Below are 19,437 nucleotides of genomic sequence, written 5' to 3'. Positions count from 1 at the left end.
TCACCTTGTTGGCAGGGTTGCCTCCCTGCTCTGGCGTTCTATGGTGAAGCTTGGGAAAGAGGGAGAGGTCTCTGTGTTCCCACCGCTGGGGATTGGGCAGAAGGGGAATCCGGCTATCAACTCTCCCTTCTCCTCTTTCTAGAAAGACTCTTCCTTCTCTTTCTTAGGGCGAAATCCTGGTTAAATGGCTTCACTGCCTGTAAGCTTCACCTCACCCCCAAGCGGGCGTCTGGGCAGCTGACACCGCCCCCGCCCCCCTTCACACTGGGCTGGGATGTGTGCTCTGTGCTTCTGCCCTCACCAGGGCCCAGGCAGCCCTGGTGGTCCAGTGAAAGGGGCCTGATATGTGTCAAGGCGGATTTGGTTGAGTATCGACCCATGAACCAAGAGGCCATGGTTCCATTCCCCGTCAGGGCACATGCCGGGGTTGCAGGCTCAATTCCCAGTGAGGGCTGTGCAGGAGGCAGCCGATCAATGATTCTCTCTCATCATTGATGCTTCTCTCCTTCTCCCTCTTCCTTCCTCTCTGAAATCAATAAAAATATATTGATTAGCTATTTGCTCGCCTGCTCTGAGCTTCAGTTTAAAACACACACACACACACACACACACACACCAAATAACTAAGAATCACCAAGGCCCCAAATGATCATTTGGGGGAAGGTGAGAAAGGAAGGACTTGGTTGAGAAAAAGACTCAACTTCCCACAGTTTTTAATTTAGGTTCAAATAGCCACAAATATGCAGAAACTATCCCAAGTTATTTAACAACAAATCTTCCTCCCATTCTTCTTTCCTGTTTGCCAATTTCCATGCCCAAAAGCATCCACTTTCCTAATATGTACATCCAGACATGTGCAAAGAAAGGCTCTCAAGTTCGTCTTTCTTTTACACAAAATCTACGTGTTTTCAGAGCCCACCAGTCCGCCCGTGAACATTCCTTGGAATTTCCGCACCCACGCTCTAGTGTCCATGCCCTTGTTATTTTTAACAGCTGCACAGCATTCCGCGTTATGCGTATACTGTGACTTACCTCACCAGCCCCCTCCTTTGGGGGTGTGCACTCATCTGCTGTCACAACCAGTGCTTCAGTTTGTACCGATATCCTCTTGCATACATTCAAGGGCATCTTCAGGACAAATGCCTTAAAGTGGAAGTGCTGGGTCTGAGGGAAGCTGCCTTTTAATTATGGTGGATGCTGCCTTCCTCTGGTGGGGAGGTAGGAGAGGAGACTGTTTGGAGCTAGACAGGGCAGAGAAGAGAACCTTTTCTCTGTGCTTTTGAGCTATTTGCTCACCTGCTCTGAGCTTCAGTTTTAAAAATCTGTAAAATGCGGCACAGTTAAAGGATAAAATGGGCTCCGCTACATAGAGTGTTTGCTTCAGGGCCAAACACACAGCGAGAGCTCAAAGGTGTCAAGAGTCGTGGAGGCTTTGATACAACTGCCCCTGCATTTGCCGAAGAGCAGGCAGCCTGTTTTCCCTGGGGAGTCTGCTGGGGCGTTGGAGAGACGTGGTATCTGAGAGCCAGTGTTTGAGCCTGGTCCACAAGGCAATGGCTCCCATTAGAAGATGCCCTCCCCAGCCCCACCATCATTTTGTCCCCGAGGATTCTCACGTTCCCTGATAATGGCACCCTGGGCCTCCCCCGGGCCTTCCAGGGCTACCTGAATGAAGGCACTTGGTCTGCCTTAAGTCTTCCCCGCTGTGGTCCCTGGCACAGTCCACAAATAAACGCAACCTCTGCCGTTTATTGCATGTTTGGCACTGGCTTTACCTAATTCTGCGGCGTCTACAGGCATGATTCCCTCCAGCTCTCAGAGTCCTCCCACAGGGGAGGAGAGGTTACCACCCGCAGCCACCCTCCTCCTTGCTCCGCAGCCTGGTCCCATCCAAACGGAACACCATGTTCGCGTGACTTCTTCAGGGTCCGCCCCCCCCCCCCCCCCCCCCCCGCCGCCGCCCCACTGTCCCCTCCAGGTGGCAAGAGGCCCTGTGATGTGAGTGGAGTTTCCTGTTGCCTTACGTTTTATTTACGCTGGGGATGAGCCTTCACTTGTCAGATTAAAGGGTGGATTGATTTTATGGGACTGGCAATGCAGTGTGTGTGTCTAGAAGGAAAAACACGATACCTGGTAACATCTCAAAATGTCTCTATGAAACTTGTCACCAGTGCTGCCGACATTTTTTTATATATATATTTCTTTATTGATTTCAGAGAGGAAGGGAGGAGAGAGAGATAGAAACATCAATGATGAGAGAGAATCATTGATTGGCTGCCTCCTGCACGCCCCCCACTGGGGATCAAGCCTGCAACCCAGGCATGTGCCCTTGGCCGGAATCGAACCCGGGACCCTTCAATCCTCTGCAGGCTGACCTCTATCCACTGAGCCAAGCCAGGCAGGGCAGCTGCCAACATTTTGTATAAAAAGTTAGCGACTGATCTTCTGAATCCTCTCACGTGAGAGGTGTTCTCTGACCCTTCTGAATAGACCCCAAACAGCGTGCCCGTATCTGTTCTCTCTCTTGCTGCAGGGGGTAAGGACGGATTGGGAGTCCAGCTCTGTCTGAGGGCCCATCACTTAAGCTACACCAGGTGCCTCAGGCAGTTCCTCGGTCTAAGGACATGAGCGCAAAGAAGGAAGAGACCGCTTTCAGTATTCTCAGAATTTATGCGGGATCAGAGCCGAGGAGGTATGAGCCAGAGGGCTCTGGCCTTTCCTCTCAGCACAGGCATCAAGCACAGCCCCAGCTGGATGGGGTGTGTGGCACCCCGCAGTGGTCCCCAGGCTCCCCGGCGCAGCAGGGCCCGGTGTATCAGGAGATGAGCACTGTGACCCCGCAGCAGTGGGCCCTCCAGGCCCTCGACAGGTCCGAGCTCCAGGCCAGCTGGTTCTCCGAGGGGCGGTCCAGGGAAGAAGCAGAGTTTGCCTCCAGGTAGGTCTCCCCTCCGGGTGGGGGTGGGGGTGGGGGGGGTGGGGGTGGGGGTGGGGGGAGGGCGGGGGTGGGGGAGGAGGAACTGAGGGGGGCGGGGCTTCCTAGCAGGGAGCCCTCCATTTCATGCTCTGTCTCCCCCTCCCCCTCTCCCTTTGTCCCAGCAGCTTACTAGGATTCGAGTTTGGTGAGTGCCACCCGGACAGTGTGGGCTGGGAGGGTGGCAGCTCAAGGTGCTCAGACGGGGCCTGGGAGAGAGGCCCTGGCGTCAGGAGAGCAGGCTGCCCGCTGCCCTCTCCGTGAGCCGTGGGCATCGATACTTCCCTGCAGGCCTGCCTTGTTCTTCGCCTCGGCCCAGCGACAAAGTCTGGTCCTTCCTCAGAGCAATTGTAAGTGTCTTGTTTTTTAAAAACAAAAACTTGGGATCTTTCTCTTCCCTGTTCCCCCCAAACAAGAAGGTGAGGGTGTGCAGTGTCCACACTCACTCGCTCTCCCATAGGTGGCGGGGGTCCTGTGGCTCCCCCCTTCTCCCGCCACCGGTATTCAGGGCCTCCGCTCACAGTCACTTCCAGAGCTGCACCCGTGGCGGCTCTGAGCCAGGCTCTGCCCTCGCTGCTGGCACTCGGAATGGTCTCAGAAACGTGGCCCTGCTTATCGCGGAGGCGGCCTGGGCCTGACCTGGGCTAGCGCAGAAGATGTCAGGGGGCTGGGGTCCCCAGCTGAGACACGATCCTGCCTGGGGGTGAGAGGGGAGCTGTTGGGTGAATGGCTAGGAATGTAGTCAGAGGACGGGGGCAGGCAGTCCCCACGGATGAGGGGGGCCCAGGGCGATGGCCGTTCAAGGCTACCACCCTCTCCTCTCCCAGCCTCCCGTGGCAGACGAAGTGGTGGTCAGGCAGAGGATCCCACGCAAGTCCTGGAAGGTGGGCAGACTCTGCCACGGCAAGAAAGTCTCTGCCATTGCCATCAGCAGCTCGACTCACCACGTGTACACGTGTGGCCACGGCTACCTCAGGGTGTGGGACGAGAGTGCCCTGCATACCTGGAACAAGGCCCCGCAGGCCCAGCTGAACTTCCAGGTGAGGGCTGTGCTACGAGGGCTCAGGGCACCCAGACGCGATTCCGTCAGGAGCCTCGCAGCCTGCGCTTTGCAGAGGTGATGTGAGCGTGTGACCGTCCCTACAGGACCGTCATAACTGTGTCCTCAGCTGCAAGCTGTTCCCCGACGAGCAGAGCCTGATCACCGGGGGGGTGTCCCGGACCCTGACGCTTTGGGATCTGGCACCCACACCCCGCATCAGGGCACAGCTGGCCTCCGCAGGCCCCATATGCTACTCTCTGGCCATCTCCTCCAATGCCCAGATCTGCTTGGCTTGTTTCAAAGGATTCATTGAGATTTGGGATCTGCAGAACCAAATCTTGATCAGGTATGCCCTGGGGGCGGGAAGGCATGTGTCCTTTCTGGACCTCACTCTCCCCTCTGTGCGGCAGGACTGAGTGAGTGTGGAGAATATATCTGGGGTCCTTCTAGGGCAGCGGTTCTCAACCTGTGGGTCGCGACCCCGTTGGCGGTCAAATGACCCTTTCACAGGGGTCGCCTAAGACCATCCTGCATATCAGATATTTACATTACGATTCATAACAGTAGCAACATTACAGTTAGGAAGTAGCAACGAAAATAATTTTATGGTTGGGTCACAACATGAGGAACGTATTTAAAGGGCCAGAAGGTTGAGAACCACTGTTAGGGCCTTCCTGGGCCCAAAACTCCTGGGGGTCCCAACCAAACACAAACCTCTGAGTTATTTCCCACCAGGAAGCACCAAGTCCCTGAATATGGGTCCCGATGTGTGGATATCACGGGCAATAAGTTCTGGACCGGAGGCGAAGACACCAGCCTGTATTCCTGGGACCTGAGGAGCTGCCAGAAGCTGCAGCAATACAACCTCCACCATGAGGTGCCTGGCCGGGCCCAGCTGGCCGAGTGCGGGCCCCAGGGCCTGGGAGCCGTGGGTGCCTGCAGGAGCGGGACCTGAGCTTGGAGGTGGGCACAAAGGATGGAGTTGGCAGCTCGGAGCCCTGACTCCACCTCCTTCCCCACAGATCCTCAGCATCGCCCACGACCCCAGCGAGGAGTGGCTGCTAGTGGGCCTGCGGACCAGTGACATCATCATCCTGCACACGCACCGGAAGGAGGCGTTTAAGGCCGTCATACATAAATACGTCCACCACCACAACCTCAAGTTTGCCGCCTCTGGTGCGTGAGAAGCCGGGCAACACCTCGGGGTGTCCTGGACACTCTGGGGTGTCTACTCACTTTAAAGTCTGGGCCCAGACTATTTCAGACTCTTAGTTCCTCCCTCTCCAGCCCCAACACTGGCCAAACAGAGATCCAGGTGTCTGCTTTCCCACTGCTCTCACCCCTGCATCACCCCGCACTCCCAACCCCACCAGTGTTTCTCCCTCTGATAGCCCGGCTACCTTTCCTGTCTTCTCTCTCTCCTCGCCCCTTTCCTTCCTGGCTCTGTCAGAAAGGGTTGCTGCCCCTGCAGAATGGCAGCCTGAAGACACGGGCAGACGGAAGAGGCACGAAGCCCCAGCTGCTGTCCTGTTCAGCGATGCTCACCGTGATCCTCTGTGGGGTTGGCGGGTGGGGGAAGATGAGGGAATGGTTTGTGTTGTGTCTCTGATTTTTATATTTGGGGAAACTGAGGCAGAGAAACCTCTTCCCTAGTCCGGCGGGAACAGCGGGACTAGAATGCAGTATCTGGCCCTCCATCTGTTTCTCCTTTGCAGGGAGCTATTTTGTGACCACAATGGATGAGTCGATCTACTGCTTATCTGCACCTTATCTACAAAGGTTGTTTCAGGTACTGGAAGGAGGGGTGTGAAAACCCCGTACTAGGAGCTGTAGTCCTAGATCCCAGTGGGTCAGGCCCCAGAGGCAGTGTTGGAGAGGACCTCTGAGATGGCACCCAGGGCCATTTAATAGATGCGGGGGGATGAGGACTTGAGGCCCTGTAAACTCAGGGGCTCCACCGTGAGCCCCGAGACCTGGCCCTGCCTCTAAACTGAGCCTCAGGTCTACGCTGAGCCTTGAAAGAGCCCTAAATGAAACCTTCATCTCTGGCCCAAGCCTGGCCCTGCATAGAGGACCTTTTTTGGCGCCTCTTTTCCCCTAGGAGGAGGAGTCTACAGAAGTCCTGTGTTGCGACGTGTCCTCCGACAACCAGTATCTGGTCACAGGCTCCAGAAACTGTGCCACGGTTTACAAGCTCTTGTATTGAAGGTTGGGTGTCGGGTCCTGCTGGTGAAGATCCAGAGAAAGCAGCGTGCTGAGAGGTGACCTTGGGCGCCGACCAGCTTCCAACACTTCCTGCCTCCACCTTCTCCTCGATGGCAGGTCACCTGTCTGTTCCCCTCTCCTAGCCTGCGCTCCCAGGTTTTTAGTGTACAGCTTAGCGATTTTTCACTTTGTTATTTCTCCACCACCGATGGCTGGGTTTTGGTGGGGAAACTTGCCTTTATAACTAATAAAATAGAAAAGCAAAAACCAGAATGGCCTGGATACGTTTCATTGTGGTGGATTCCTTATGCCCCCAGTCAGCAAATCCAGGGTAGGGAAGGACTTAGGCTTTTTTAGAAATCTTCTTTTCTTTCTTTCTTTATATTTTTTAAATCCTCACCTGAGGATATTTTTTGACTGATTTTTAGAGAGAATGGAAGAGAGATGGAAAGACAGAGAAACATTGATGTGAGAGAAACGCATTGATTGGTTGCCTCCTGCACAAGCCCTGACCAGGGCTGGGACCAGGGAGGAGCTTGCAACCAGGTACGTGCCCTTGACCGGAATTAAACCCGGGACCCTTGGGTCCACAAGCCAATGCTCTATCCACTGAGCCAAACCTGCTAGAGCAGGACTTAGTTTTGTTTGTAACTTTTTTTGGCGGGGGGAGGGGGTGCATGCAGGGAATTCTTGGAATTTAAGAAGGCTTAAGAAGCCGAAACCGGTTTGGCTCAGTGGATAGAGCGTCGGCCTGCGGACTGAGGGGTCCCGGGTTCGATTCCGGTCAAGGGCATGTACCTGGGTTGCGGGCACTTCCCCAGTGGGGGATGTGCAGGAGGCAGCTGATCGATGTTTCTCTCTCATCGATGTTTCTAACTCTCTCTCTCTCTCCCTTCCTCTCTGTAAAAAATCAATAAAATATATTTAAAAAAAAAAAAGGCTTAAGAAGAAATGTATGTATATGTACAAATTTTCAAGTTATATATTGGAGTTGCTAGATTAACAATGCTCAACTCTTTTGTTAATCCTCACCTGAGGATAAAGAAAAAGGGAGAGAGTGATGTGAGAGAAATATTGATTGGTTACCTCCCATATGGGCCCTGACTGGTAATCGAACCAGTAACGTTTTAGTGTACGGGACGGTGCTCCAACCTACTGAGCCACCCGGCCAAGGCTGAGTCTCTATGAGCTGGTCTAACCATATCCTGAGAAAGGCTCTCCTTTTAGCTTCCTGATTCACAATACCTCATTTTATCTGAGTCTTCGCAAGTCCTGATCCTAATTCTGGCATTTGGTGCCAGTGAAAAGCTACAGTTTTGTGTCAGCTTCCTCATGTTTGAGGATGTGATAATGTAATTTTTCTGGCCTTCCCCAAGTTGAAAAAGCCCCAGCTCCCCAAAACAAGCCAGCTAAGCCTGCTTTCTATTCCTCTCCCATCCTGCCGCCTCGTTGCTTGGTGTTGGCATGGCTGAGAGATAGCTGCCCACTCAAGTCTGTAGCTTAGAGTTGTCACTGGGAGGAGACTGCAAAGCCATGGTTTAACCCTTTGCGGTCGTTTGTCTACTCTCAGCCACCACAGCAAGGAACCGTACGAATCTTAACTCCATTCATGTATCAGTTCATAATTTCTCTGAAAGCTCTTAAGTGTCTAAGCGACCTTATCACGAACCAAAACATTGCCCCGACAAATCGGAGATATCGAAACTCTATAAACAAACGTGGTCGTTCCACACTCGCCATGCAAAACACCGTGGCGAGTCAGTCGCCTTTTGAGAGTGAAGAAATGGACAAGCTTCGGAGATACTTCGCAGAATTTCAAATCAAGCTTTACAAATTACGTTTAACTGTAATTAGGCATTCTCGCTTGTTAAGATATTTCAAAATAATACTCCAAAATGGCAAAAAGAAAGTTACCGAAAGAAGTGTACTGCGAATCTGAAAGTAACGATGAAGAGTTTTATTTTGGCACCTTGAATACTGACTCTGACGTAGAAAGTGATAACGTTTGTAGTGATTCTACTAGTAGTGATGTAGTTCCAAAAAAGAATTAGTAAATCTTGTTTATCCTTCATAATCTTGCATGTTATGTATCACTGCTCTTTCAATGGAAATTAATTCCGACCAGTGCGACACCCATGTCCAAATTTAATACGACCGCAAAGGGTTAAGTGTGCCATCTTTGCATTGAGATGTTGTTGGGTACCTAATTCTTGCTGACTAATGATGAGAGAAGAATGGGTCCCATTTCTGGGCCAAGGCTAAAGGAGTAGGGGTGTCCCCTCCAGGTTCTCTGTCCTCTTCTACCAACCCAAGGCGAATGGCATGGAAGCCCTAGAGCAGCGGTTCTCAACCTGTGGGTCGTGACCCCTTTGGGGGTCAAACGACCCTTTCACAGGGGTCGCCAACACCATCGGAAAACACATATATAATTACATATTGTTTTTGTGATTCATCACTATGCTTTATGTTCAATTTGTAACAATGAAAATACATCCTGCATATCAGATATTTACATTACGATTCATAACAGTAGCAAAATTACAGTTATGAAGTAGCAACGAAAATAATTTTATGGTTAGGGGTCACCACAACATGAGGAACTGTATGAAAGGGTCGCGACATTAGGAAGGTTGAGAACCACTGCCCTAGAGGATTGTGGAGCCATGAGGTGGAAGCATCCTGTTTCCACAAATCAAATATGGAGAAAAGCTGCGCACTTTGGATTGTTACATGGACGAGAAATAAACTTATATTAGAGCTGTTATAAATTTTGGAGTCTATTTGTTACTGTAGCCCTGGAAACAACAAACTTAAAGGGCCAGGTAATAAATATTTTAGGCTTTGCCCCAAATCTCAACTCCTCTGCTGTAGCGTGAAAGCAGCCATAGACAATACATAAATGAATGTGTGGGGCTGTGTTCCAATAAAACTTTATGTATAAAAACAAGCAGTGGCCAGATTGATTTGCTGGCTATAGTTTGCCTACCCTGCTGTTGCCAGTGTGCCTCTAAATCGGTGGTTCTCAACCTTCTGGCCCTTTAAATACAGTTCCTCATGTTGTGACCCAACCATAAAATTATTTTAGTTGCTTCTTCATAACTGTAATGTTCCTACTGTTATGAATCGTAATGTAAATATCTGATATGCAGGATGGTCTTAGGTGACCCCTGTGAAAGGGTCGTTCGACCGCCAAAGGGGTCGCGACCCACAGATTGAGAACCACTGCTCTAAATAATATAATTAGCATCCATGTAAAAATATGATACAGAGGGTAGAAGCCAATAGTAGATCTATCCTACTGGGCTATAGGAACAAATAGACTCCAAAATGTGTAATGTTCATCGAGGTTTAAATCCAAATATATGAGCAATTATAGTGAGTGTAAGTAGAGTAAATATTCCTATTAATGTGTTTATATATGACTGGATTTTTAAAATTCTCAGATGTATGTGTTTAAAATATATTAAAACATAAGGATACAAAAAGGATGAAAATGAGATATTTTGTGTGCACGCTAAATCCAAGCAAGCTGATATATTAATTTTAGATTACATGTGCTCTAAAACAAAGCAATATCTGAGATAAAGGTAAACACTTCATAAATCCAACAGGAAGATACAAAAATTCCATTATGTTTTATGCATTTATTAATAGTTTCATATTTATAAAGAAAAAATGACAAAAATAGACAAATCTCTCTCTCAGTAACCAGTAGTTTAAACAGACAAAATAATAAGAATATAGAAGAGTTGAATAACATAATGAGTAAACTCAGAATAATTCATACAATCACTAGAGTATATATTTTTCACATACACAAAGCATTTATAAAACTTGACCATAAACTGTCATAAGTTTCAGAGGATTTAACTCTTACAGAATAGATTTCATGACCACAATGCAATTAAGACAGAAATGAATAATGAAATGAAAACTAGAAATGTTCCTATTTTTGAAATGAAGAAATAACTAATAGAGGCTAGATCACAACATAATTGGAAGCTACTGTAAAACTGAATAATCGAAAACTGAAAAGGTTCAGGGAACATTCAGATCTAGCTCCCTGGCATATGTTGTCAATTTGGCTCAAGTATAATCTTACTAAGAACAAACACCTGAATTGAAGAATTCAGCTAAAACTGGTTAGAGCTTGGTCATTCTGGGTCAGCGAAGCCCCGCCCCACCTCGCTCTCGGGCACGTGGGGGACCCGCACTGGCTGCCCGAGGCTCCCGCCTGTTGAAAGCGGAGCTGGAGGGAGCGAGGACACAGTCCGGAGACAAGAACCCGGGGCACGGCCTTGCTCCCAGCAAAGGGGCTGGAGGGAAAGGGATCAGTGGCCCGGGCGGTTGATTTGCGCAGACGTCGCAAAAGGAATGGAACTTCTCGGCCGCGATGTGTCCATTTCCCCGTGTTCTCTTACCTGTGTTCCCGGGAGCGGGGAGCACGCTCACTCCTGCGGCTGTGGCTTCACCCTTCCTGGGAGGGGGAATCACGTGTGTGCCCGGCGCCGCCACAGCAAAACGCCTGTGCCCTCTCTGAGGCTCGAACTCAGGACCTTCAGATTATGAGACTGACGCGCTGCCCACTGCGCCAAGAGGGCCGCCGGCGAGGGCGCCTTCTTTGCTGCTAAAGAGAAAGGTCTGCAGCCCCTTTCCCGGCCGAGCCGCCTCCGGGCGTCAGTCTCCCCGGCCTCGCGGACGCCTGGTGCTGTTCGAGGCGCACGTGGGGAAGGAGGGACGTGCCCCCGCCCGGCGTTCCCCTGCGGACCGGGCCGGAGCCGCCGCGCGCCGGGGTCCCTGGGGTTCGGAAGGATGGGCCGGAGAAGCGGGCGGGCGAGCGCGAGGCCGGGCAGGGGGAGGGGGCGGAGAGCCTGGCTGCCCCCGGGGGCGGGGGCGGGCGCGAGGGCGGGGACACGCGTCGGAGGGGCCGGTGCCAGCGGAGGTCGCGGGCGCGAGGTGACCAACGGCGGGTGTCGGGTAGACGGAGGCTGTCGGGGCGACAGCGGGCGCGGTGGGCGTCAGGGGGCGCCCCTGAGCAAGGTGAGTAGGGCGCCGGGGAGCCCGTGGGCCTGGGAGGGGCGGGATGAGGAGGAGAGAGGGACAGAGGAGTTTGGGGTGTGAAACTCCCAGGAAGCTAGGAGTGTTCAGAGATGGTGGGGGCTGTCAGGACACGGGCTAACTCCAAGGTGCTCCCAAAGGCCAGGTCTGGGGTCCTTTTGGCAAACAAACAAACAAACAAATATTGATAGTAATGGATTATAACTCATAGAATAAAGTATCCATGAGTCCATCCTGATGGAAATAATTGGTTATGTAAACATACACATGTCCGTGGATATTATGATTAGAGCATATGTATCTACATATTGAGAAGCGGGGGAGCCGCGTGGCATAATAATGACAGGCAAGAATCGCCAAGGGGAGAAATTGTAATTCTTCGGTGGAGAGACCTGCCAGACATCATCTTTTCCAAGGCGCCGAAGTTGAAACCAGCAGCAATGATACCTGTCGATAGGGTGTGCTGAGGACAGATCACCACTTTTGTGTCATTCTTGCCTCCGCTGCATTATCTGGATGTATTCACCAGGAAATAGTAGATAAGCCCACATGGAGGGACAGTCTGCAAAAGCACTGCCCAGTCCTCCCCTAAAATATCGAGGCCGGATGAGCAGTTGGTCTGTTGGAATGCGGGGGAAGCGAGCGATCCGAGGCAGTTGGAGGCAGTTCGGAGCAGAGAGGACCGTTGCGGGGGCGGGGGGGAGTGAAGGGGGGGTGGGAGGTGGTGGTGATGGAAGGCTGCTGGAGAGGATGGTCCAGGGGAAGGGTCAGCGCTTAGAGGATCAGTTGGCAATAGTACTGGGCGCTGAATGGGATTGCTGGGAGCGGACACTGGGCCGAGAGCTGGGTGAGTCCTACATTCACTGTGCTGCTTGGGTCTGCGAGAGGCACCCCCCGCCCCCCAGGACAGATTCCTGCTTGCCAGAACCCCACAGTCAGGGCAGGAGGCCGGCGGCCATGCTGAGCTAGCCGTCTGCACAGAATGCGCTCTGCTGTAATAGACGGACAGGGTGAGCTCCCGAGGCCCAAGCTAGAGGAAGGGGCTGGGCGCTCGGGTTGGCTGGGTATCAGGGAAAGGCATCCATGTGGGTAAGTCCCACTGGCCTTTGGAAATGTGGGCCTGTCAGTCAGAGGAGGGTGACGGCTCAAAGCAAAGACTAGAGCTTGGTCCCACAGCGACCAGAGGAGGAGTTATCAAGGGGGAACGTGTGGCTTGAGGGGCTCTGTTCTTGAGTTTCCTCACCTTTATTTATTTATTTATTTATGTATTTATGTATTTATTTATTTATTTATTATTGATTTCAGAGAGGAAGGGAGAGGGAGAGAGATAGAAGCATCAATGATGAGAGAGAATCATTGAACGGCTGCCTCCTGCACGCCCCCCACCGGGAATCGAGCCCACAACCTGGGCATGTGCCCTTGACTGGAATTGAACACTGGACCCTTCAGTCCACAGGCCGATGCTCTATCCACTGAGCCAAACCAGCGAGGGCTTGAGTTTCTTCACCTTTAAATCGGGGTATGGGGAGAACCTGTCTTAAAGCAGTATTGTGGGAGTAGATGAGCTCATAGAAACTGCTTCAATATATGTACGGTACTAAACAAATGCTACCATTCATTAGGGGGCGCAAAGAGATGGAGGGGGCAACTCGAGGGGCTGCAGGAGATACCAAAGCGTGCCGGCCGCCGGGGCCCTGCGAGGAGCAGGTTTCGAGTAGAATGGAATCATCATGATGTTGAGCACCAGCTAGCTGCCAGGTATGAAGCGTGTTACCCCAGACAGTTCTCAGGGTAGCCTTATGGGTTTGTGTTCCATCCCCACTCCGTGATGTAACAAGGTAAATTCCTGGTCTCATCTGGACCTCGAGTATTAAATGGCCCTTGGACGGAAGCACCTTGAGTCAGGGAGGGTGTCGTAGCCATTTCTGGGACAGCACCCCCTCCCTCCCACAGTCCACATCCCGAGAGCTCTGGGCAAGTTCCCAAACCCCCCCCCCAAATTCCTGCCGCCAGTGCTTGCCACTTGGGGCCCAGGCCCAGCTCTGGGCTGGGAGAGCAGGGGCTGTGGACTGGAATGGGGGTCTTGAAGTCTGGGGTCTGTGCCAGCCCACCCAGTGCCTTGAGCAAATGGGTTCTGCCCTCTGGGCTTCGACCTCTGCACCCCTAAACCGCAGATACCGCCTTGGACTGGAAACTCCCCAGGGGCCCTTCTGGTCACTAGGACCATCGTTCCGCAAACTCGAATCTGCCTGGATTCCTGGAGAGGTTGTTAAAATACAGATTCTGATTCAGTAGGTTTGGACGGGCCCTGAGAGTTTGCATTTCCAACAAGCTCCGGGTGCTGGAGGCGCTGGAGGCGCTGGAGGCTCGGGGACCCCTGCTCGGAGTCACCAGGTCTAGCCCCGTGGTCCTCCACCCTCGCTGAAGAGTAGGGTGGCCTCAGGTTCCTTCTCTTCTGGAGAGAGAAGTGTGGTGCCAGGTTGCACCCCAGGCCGGTTTAGTTCATGGATGGGAGCTGAGGACCTGGCGTCAGTGCTGTTTGAAGCTCCTCGGGTGAATCTAATGTGCAGCCCAGGTTGGGGACCACTGCGCTACGGGGTGGGCAGAGAATTTAGACAAATTAGGGGTTTTCCGTTAAAGCTTTCGCTTTCTGCTGCCCCCTGGTGGCCATCTTGTTCCTGCACATTCAACCGCAAGCGGATCAGAAAAAGGAAACAATGCTGCTGGCGCGGGTGGAGGGCTGCCCGCTGCCCCAGGACCCACTCTGCCAGGAGGGGCTCCTCCCTTGCTCTGACGCTGCAGAGAATTCCTGAAGCCAGGGGTCCTCAACCTGCGGCCCGCGGGCCACATGCAAATACAGATATTGTATTTGTTCCCGTTTTGTTTTTTTATTTCAAAATAAGGTATGTGCAGTGTGCGTAGGAATTTGTTCATAGTTTTTTTTTTAAACTATAGTCCGGCCCTCCAGCGGTCTGAGGGACAGTGAACTGGCCCCTGTTTAGAAAGTTTGCGGACCCCTGCCTTAAACAATGGCCTCTGTCCCAGAACCCCGGGGGCAGCCAGAATGTGTTGAGAAATTCCGGGTTGGTCCGGGGACAGGGAGGATCCCCGAGAGGAGGGAGGCCTGGAGGAGCTGAGGAGGTGCCTGGATCCCTCCCTCCATCAGAGCTAGCGGACCGGGGTGGGCACTCAGGGTACCATCCGGGCCTTGGCCCGTCTGTGTTGCAGTTCCCAGTGTCTTACTCCAAAGCCCACAGTGGGAGCCATAGGAATGTCAATGGTCTCTTGTTGACTCAGAGAGTCTAGGGGGCCGTCAGGCGGCCTTGGAGGCTGAGATGAAGGGTTTTGAAAGGTGACTTACTTTTTAGATTTGTGTGTGTGTGTGTGTTTGCAAACTAAGAGGAACGTGCCTCTGAACACGCTTGGCTTGAACGCAGTTTCTTGATCGTCACAGGCCTCCAGGGACGCGAAGGTGCCGCACGTGCTGGGTGGTTCCAGCAGGAGCCCTGCGATCAGGCTGAAGGGAGCCCCGAGGGGCATGGATGTCCGAGCCCAGGCGTCAGTCCCCGCCTGGCCCACAAGCGGCCTCTTGCAAGGAAACAAAAGCAGAGAGACCGAGGCAGTCGGGGAGAGGCGTCATGGAGGACTTGCCGTTCCTCATTCATTTCCAGACATCGGTTGGCTGCTGGCTTGCGAGGAGCGCGGAGCGGGGCCGGCGCCCCCCGCGTGGGCAGGCTGGGTGCACAGGTGCAGGGCCTCGGTGCTGACATGCTCACCCCATGAAGCAGCTACAGGTGGGGCTGGTCATGTCTGCGGGTGAGCGTGGTTGGAGATGAAGAGGAGCTGACGGAGACTGCGAGGCTTCCCGCCTGGAGCCGGGAGCCCGGAGACCACCAGAGAGGGAGGGTCAGGGCAGGGTCCCTCTCCCCGAAAATGTGGGCCCCACGAAGGGAGTGGCCTCTGCTTCAGGTCAGGTGTCCGTGTCCGCACGTCTGCCCTGGTGAGACGGGGATGGGGCTGGTCGGCTGACGCCATCTCCCAGAGCGGGGAGGGGCGGGAGGAGGAGAGTGTGACCCGAAGGAAAGCCCGGCTGGAACTGGGGTGCCCTCCGGCTGGAACCGGGGCGCCCTCCGGCAGCTGCCCAGCCTGCTGTGTCACCTGGAAAGTCACCTGCACCCGGCTCCTCGGTTCCACGGTGATCCTAACAGTCCCAACCCGCCTGCGTGGCTGTGCGGTTTGAATAAGGTCACATGCGCCAAAGGTTCTTTTGAGAGGGGCTCCTTTTCTTTACAAGGATAGACTCTAAAAGGAGCCCCTGACCTCGTACCCCTGGGTGCCCGGTGTGTGTGTGTGTGGGGGGTGTTCATGAAAGGGCGTCAGGAATTAATGCCCCAAACTGCAAAGCTTTGTGCCTGCGTATGTGTGTCAATACTTCCCCCGGGGAAGCCTACAGACTGACTTAGAGGGGTGGGGCTTTCAGATGCCTTTCTCAGCTTTAGCGCTATTGACATTTGGGGACGGATAATGCTTTGTCCTGGGGGGCTGTCTATATATTGTAGGATGATTAGCAGCATCCCTGGCCCTCCAGGTTGTGACAATGAAAAATATCTCCAGACATTGCCACATGTCCCTGGGGAGCGGAGAAGGGGACAGACTCGCCTCCGGTTTGAGAATCACTGCTTGGCCATGCCCCCTGTGCAGCGAGCCCTCGGGAAGTGGCTGCTGGCTGTGCTGACGTTTAGCATGATTACTTTTCTTTTTCTTTTTTCTCACTCTATTTAAAAATTATTTTTGATTGATTTCAGAGAGGAAGGGTAAGGGAGAGAGAGAGAGAGAGAAGCATCAGTGAGGAGAATCATTGATTGGCTGCCTCCTGCACGCCCCCTACTGGGGATGGAGCCCGCAACCCGGGTATGTGCCCTGACCGGGAATCGAACCCTGACCTCCTGGTTCATAGGTCGCCGCTCACCCACGGAGCCACGCCGGCCGGGCAAGATTACTGTTCTGTTGGTCTCTGACTACTTCCAGGCGCGGTCTGGCCTGGCCGGTCCCGTGGGATCCTGCCACAGGCGTTTCTAAGTTGCTGGCCCGCAGCCCTGTTTCTCTGACATACTGGTCCCCGAGTTTGCGGGGCAGCGGTACCTGACCGGGACTCAGTTTTCATTGCAATCTCAATTGTGAGTTCCTTTACCATGAATGAAAACCTGGGCTACCGTTAAAACTGAGCCGGCAGTTCTGTGGGGACGGCCCAGCGGGAGGCTGACGGGACGCACTGGAGGGCCCGCCCGCGTTAGGAGATGAGAAGCACCCGCTCGCGGCGCCCCTGCTGGGGCGTCCTGGGTGTGATGAGGGCCTTTGCCTCTTGTTCAGTGATTGGTTGTCCTCCACAGACGAATCGAATGGGGCACAGGGCTGGCTCTCCTCTTGCTTCCCCCTTTCCTCCTCCTCTGACATCTTCCCGGTAATTCCAAGCAGAGGTGTCGCTGCTCATGAGTGATGAAGGTTCATCCGGACGCTGGGAGCTGTTTCTCCGGACGCTCACGGAGCTGCTGGCTCCCGGGGCTCCGTCAGCCGTGGGTTCACCAGCGCGGCCCCGGCCATGCCTGGAACCGGGCAGCCAGCGTTGGAAAGGCTGTGGGTCCAGCCAGGAGCGCCCTGGGTGCGCCCTGCCTCAGACCGCGGGAACCCGTGCCCACCCCGTGTTTGCCTTGAATTGGCCTCTGCTCTGCGGGGTTTGGGGGTCTCGTCCGCGGCCCCGGGGATGAGAGTCAGGGTGAAGTCGGGCTCTGGGGGGTGCCGTCGGAGTCCCCCGGCAGTCCTAGGGACCTGTGCCGTCACCTGCACATCGGGCCCTGTGAGCTCGGTGGCCAGGGTTCCAAGTAGGACCTGGGGACACTGTGGCTGAGCCGTGACAGTCAGAGTTGGGGGAGGCATGTGCGCCCCGGGAGGGGTGCTGTTTATTTTAAAGCGAAGAGGTGGTTCTTGCTGTAGCTGTTGTCCTGGGATCCTAAACGGTGGCGCTGGGATGGTGAGGGCTGCACGACATCGACCAAGTCGATGGTGCAGATCATGGACGTGCGGTGCTGGAGATTCTCGTTCCTCATACGAGCGGGGTCGCCATGGAGCTGGGGTATCAGGTGTGGAGTTAACTGCCGATGGCACCTCCAAGCATGCATTTCCTCAGGCTGGGCAGACGGCCCCAGGACCGCGGTGCAGCGGTCAGAACAGTGTGGAATCTTCTTTGCTAGACAGCCCGTGGGGGCAGTGCTAGCACGGCCAGTCTCCACAGGTGGGGCCAGCTGGTGGGGGAACCGGGGGGCGGGGGGGGGACTGCTGGGGCAGGTGATGGCAGGGGGGGCCCGGGCCCGGCCACCTTTGTAGGAACCGAGTTGGCTCCTCCTCGACACTGTGACACGGTGGCGCTCCCGGGGGCACCTGCACACGTGAAGGGTTCCAGCAAAGCACAGGCGGGACCTTAGATGAGCCTGGAGTGGACCTCCGGGAGGGCGGAGGACTTACAGACTGGCTCCTTGGTGGTGGGAAGGAGCCGTGGGCGCATCTTCATCAAACCCAGGCCGCAGGGGCTGTCTGCGAGCTCTGCTGTTGGTAGACCCTCTTGGGAAAAGAGAAATTCGTTCTTGGGGGAACCATCAGGTGGACGGACAGGGTGGTGGCCTCCCCCGTGGGCTGGGCGTCTTGGTGTGACCATGGGAATCATGGAAAGGACCGGTGGCCTGTGGCGTCCAGCTCTTTAGAAGGAAGGGTTTCTTGCATGTATGGGCGGGGAGACGGGCAGCTGTACCAGCTGGGAGGCAGGCCCTGCACTGGAGGCCTGCGGCGACCCCTGGGAACGGGTGCTGGGCCTTCCTGGCCAGGCCGGGCTCCGTCGGCAGGAAGAGGGCGCGTCCGCGGGTTGGCTTGTTGGGAGCGAGATGTCACCTCTTCCGGTGGTTGGGCCCCGGCACCGGCTGGTCGCTGCGTGGCTTCCAGGATGTCTCCTGTGACTGTTGACTTCCCGGGGCCGCTTTGCGGGTCACTGTTTACTGCAAGAGTCTTTCTGGGTGTGTTTGTCCCGAAATGTGTGTCTCTGTGCTCATGGCTCTCCTGTTTAGAACACAGTGTACATTTTACAGGGCCTTGTTTTTCTCATTTTTTTCTTCAGGTCTCGGGTTTTCTCTGTGCTCGTGTTCACGTCCTCAAGCGGCTTCTGCTCTCCCTCCTTCCCGAGGGGCCGCCTGGCTGTGCGTCCACACGCCCGTGGCCGACGGCCCGCATCGAGGCCCGCGCGGTTTTGCCATTTATTTTTCAGGTGAGCACGGACCGCATGCAGGGAGCATTCCCTCCTTCCTTGCCTTGCTTTTTTTAAAAAAAAATGTTTCTATTGATTTTTGAGAGAGGAAGGGAGAGGCAGAGGGAGAAGGGGAGGGAGAGAGAGAGAGAAACATCGCTGAGCGAGAGACGTCGATGGGCTGCTCCTGCGTGCCCACCAGCCCGCCAGGCAGGCCTGCGCCGCAACCCGGGATCAAACCGGCAACCTTTCGGTGCATGGGACGACACCCAACCAACTGGGCCACGCTGGCCGGCGGCCTTCCCCCTCTGATTGTCCCAGCTCCTGCCGCGGGAGGGACGCGCGGCACCCCCGGGATTGGAAGGCTCTTTTCCTTCCTGACTTCGTTTGTGCTGCAGGGCTGGCCTCCTCCACAGGGCACAGGCTGGACGCCCTCCTCGTTGCCCCTGCGATGGCAGAGCGGGGCCTCTGTCCGGGAGAGGAGGGTGCGGCCGCCTCGCTGGTACCACTGCGGACAAGGTGTATTTGATCTGACTCGTCAGACTTTGTGTTTTCCTTACCCTGGCATTCAACTGCTTTCTCTGACTTGTCGCTCCCGCGATGCCGCCGCGAGCGGGGTGCGCCCTGCGCGGGGCCGGGGGCCGGGGGCCGGGTGTGTGCTCACGGCCGGCTCTCCTCGCGGAGAGGAGCTCTGCGGCCTGGGTTCGCTTCTGCTCTAACGTTTTCTCCGGAACGCGGGGCCTCCCTGCCGCCGGCCCGTTTCGCTTGCCCTTTCTGTTTTTGCTGTGGCTCTTCAGCGGCCCTGCCAGCCGCCGTGGCCTTGATGAAATAGCCCATCTTCTCAGGGGTGTCTCTGGACGTTAGTGATTTTCA

At 54.5% G+C, this 19,437-nt stretch overlaps 1 protein-coding gene and 1 non-coding gene across 2 annotated transcripts; one reads left to right on the top strand and one right to left on the bottom strand.

Moving 5' to 3' along the window:
• The first annotated feature begins 2,624 nt into the window (after nucleotides 1-2,624).
• On the top strand, nucleotides 2,625-6,219 carry TLE7 (TLE family member 7). Its single transcript, XM_059665542.1, has 9 exons — nucleotides 2,625-2,935; nucleotides 3,097-3,119; nucleotides 3,263-3,321; nucleotides 3,799-4,011; nucleotides 4,118-4,359; nucleotides 4,749-4,890; nucleotides 5,036-5,189; nucleotides 5,729-5,802; nucleotides 6,115-6,219. Exons 1-9 carry the CDS (start codon nucleotides 2,625-2,627, stop codon nucleotides 6,217-6,219), a joined length of 1,323 nt encoding a protein of 440 aa, XP_059521525.1.
• A 4,527-nt stretch (nucleotides 6,220-10,746) lies between these two features.
• On the bottom strand, nucleotides 10,747-10,819 carry TRNAM-CAU (transfer RNA methionine (anticodon CAU)). The gene has a single exon. It is a non-coding gene; the product is annotated as a tRNA-Met (tRNA).
• Between the last annotated feature and the right edge of the window lie 8,618 nt (nucleotides 10,820-19,437).

Source organism: Myotis daubentonii, chromosome 15 (genome assembly GCF_963259705.1).
Source record: "Myotis daubentonii chromosome 15, mMyoDau2.1, whole genome shotgun sequence".
In the NCBI taxonomy this organism is placed as follows: Eukaryota; Metazoa; Chordata; class Mammalia; order Chiroptera; family Vespertilionidae; genus Myotis; species Myotis daubentonii.
The sequence above is the reverse complement of the archived record's forward strand: the minus strand, read 5'-3'. Positions and strand labels throughout refer to the sequence as shown.

What these genes read in the sequence shown, in the direction of transcription:
- TLE7 (XM_059665542.1), top strand. Translation starts at nt 2,625, where the DNA reads ATGAGCGCAAAGAAGGAAGAGACCGCTTTCAGTATTCTCAGAATTTAT. An exon ending in CAGAACCAAATCTTGATCAG is followed by an intron (nt 4,360 to 4,748) that starts GTATGCCCTGGG and finishes ATTTCCCACCAG; the next exon opens with GAAGCACCAAGTCCCTGAAT. An exon ending in CCTCAAGTTTGCCGCCTCTG is followed by an intron (nt 5,190 to 5,728) that starts GTGCGTGAGAAG and finishes TCTCCTTTGCAG; the next exon opens with GGAGCTATTTTGTGACCACA.